Here is a 1,918-nt window from a genome sequence, read left to right on the forward strand (position 1 = left end):
AGCCGGACCACTCCCCGGCTGCTGTGCTCCATGTCTCCATCGGAATCCCGTAGTTCGCTGACGTCAGCTCCGCCATCACATCTCACGTGACCCCGCACTATGCCCCACCCTTGCCCCGCGTCCACACCTTGTCGCTTTACAGCCAGGAGGGCAAATCCGGGACAGAAAAGAGGGGGAAACAGAGGGCAATACGCGCACGTTTCACACGTTTACTTTGCGCCGCTGAGGTGGGCGCCATTAGCAGGAGCTGGAGCTTACTAATCAACTCGTGCGCTTCTGTGTCCGTTTCTCCGCGTACTTTCCGACGTCAACCCCGTATAAAAGCCTCCCCCGCTCCAGTTCCCGCTCTGAGTTCAAAGCAGCGCCGCGCCATCAGACGAACACACACACGAGCTCAGACCTCAGATTGCTACAGCACCCGCATGACCAACTGCATCTTCTCCGCCATGGCAGCGAACCACCAATCCTACATGATCCGATTCGACGGCCACTCTGATGATCCGTCGCCGAGCTCGGCCGGCGCCGAGCCGCCGGGCCCGCCGCCGTTCGCAGGGAGGAGGATGACCTCCCCCGAGCAGGAGCACCAAGCCATTGTCGCCGCCCTGCTGTACGTCCTCTCCGGGTACACCACGCCGCCGCCGGAGGTCTTCCCACCGCCGCCGCCAGCGGCGTGCTGTCAGGTGTGCGGGATGGAGCGGTGCCTCGGCTGCGAGTTCTTCGCCGCCGGGGAGGGCGCCGCGGCGGCGGCTGACGCATTGGACGGCGCAGCAGGGAAGGTGGCCGCGGCGGCGGAAGCGGCGCCGGGGCAGAGGATCAGGCGGAGGAAGAAGAAGAACAAGTACCGCGGCGTGCGGCAGCGGCCGTGGGGGAAGTGGGCAGCGGAGATCCGCGATCCGCGCCGCGCCGTGCGCAAGTGGCTGGGGACGTTCGACACCGCCGAGGAGGCCGCCAGGGCCTACGACCAGGCCGCCATCGAGTTCCGCGGCCCGCGCGCCAAGCTCAACTTCCCGTTCCCCGAGCAGCTGACGACGGGCGCGGGCCACGACGAGCCCACCAGCGCGGCCGCCACCAAGTCGTCGGACAACACGCTGTCGCTGTCGCCGTCGCTCTGCAGCGCGGACGCCGAGAAGCGGGAGCGGGGGGCAGCTGGAGTGGCCGCGAGCGCCGGCGGGGGGCAGGAAACAGGAGAGCAGCTCTGGGAAGGCCAGCAGGACCTGATGAAGCTGGACGAAGGCGAGCTCTGGTTCCCGCCTACCTCGAGCGCTTGGAATTGAAACGCAAACGTCCGCGATCAGATCCCAGCCGTTCAAGTAGTTTGAAAAGGAGCCTTTCGTTTTTTTTTCTTGGCTCTTCTTTTTTCTGAGCTCTGTTGTACTTATTTGAACAAAGCAGAGTTTTGTACATTACAGTAGAGTCCTACCAAGTGTATTGAACAGGGCAATTTTGGAGTGTATGTATTTTCTACTTGAAAAAAAGCAATTAACACGATCTGACTATAGTGACTACTGACTTGTCAACCATATTAAATTCACGAGAATTTGGGTAAAAAAAATGGATTAGGGTATTTCGTACTTCACTGGCGTATAGTAGGATTGAGACTAGGCCTTCATAATTTGTGAATATAATATTCATCGATCAATATGATCCACGTGGTAACCACGTCGGTGGTTGGCAAATTAAGTATTGTTATGTTTGTATCACGTTGTTTGGTGACAGAATTGCTACGCAACGATTAGTTTATTTTAGACATACTACTCTGTCACCGAGCAAATATTGTAAAGCAACCATTCTATTAGGGTCTAGTATATCTACTACTTTTCGGTTGATTATTTGAAAGCAACATATTTCCATTACTATTTTGAGCCCGTGGATGTAGAATCGGTATTGCTAGCGCCCACACATCTGGACGGACATCCAC

The 1,918-nt window shown here is 57.2% G+C and overlaps 1 protein-coding gene across 1 annotated transcript; it reads left to right on the top strand.

The window, feature by feature from the left end:
- Positions 1-363: 363 nt before the first annotated feature.
- Positions 364-1,505, top strand: LOC136501519 (ethylene-responsive transcription factor ERF109-like). Its single transcript, XM_066497046.1, has one exon. It carries the CDS (start codon positions 423-425, stop codon positions 1,272-1,274), a length of 852 nt encoding a protein of 283 aa, XP_066353143.1. The 5' UTR covers positions 364-422; the 3' UTR covers positions 1,275-1,505.
- The last annotated feature ends 413 nt before the right edge of the window (positions 1,506-1,918 follow it).

Source organism: Miscanthus floridulus, chromosome 13, assembly GCF_019320115.1.
Source record: "Miscanthus floridulus cultivar M001 chromosome 13, ASM1932011v1, whole genome shotgun sequence".
NCBI classification, from domain to species: Eukaryota; Viridiplantae; Streptophyta; class Magnoliopsida; order Poales; family Poaceae; genus Miscanthus; species Miscanthus floridulus.

Bases quoted from the DNA above. Each gene is read 5' to 3' on its own strand.
- LOC136501519 (XM_066497046.1), top strand. From the start codon at position 423: ATGACCAACTGCATCTTCTCCGCCATGGCAGCGAACCACCAATCCTAC.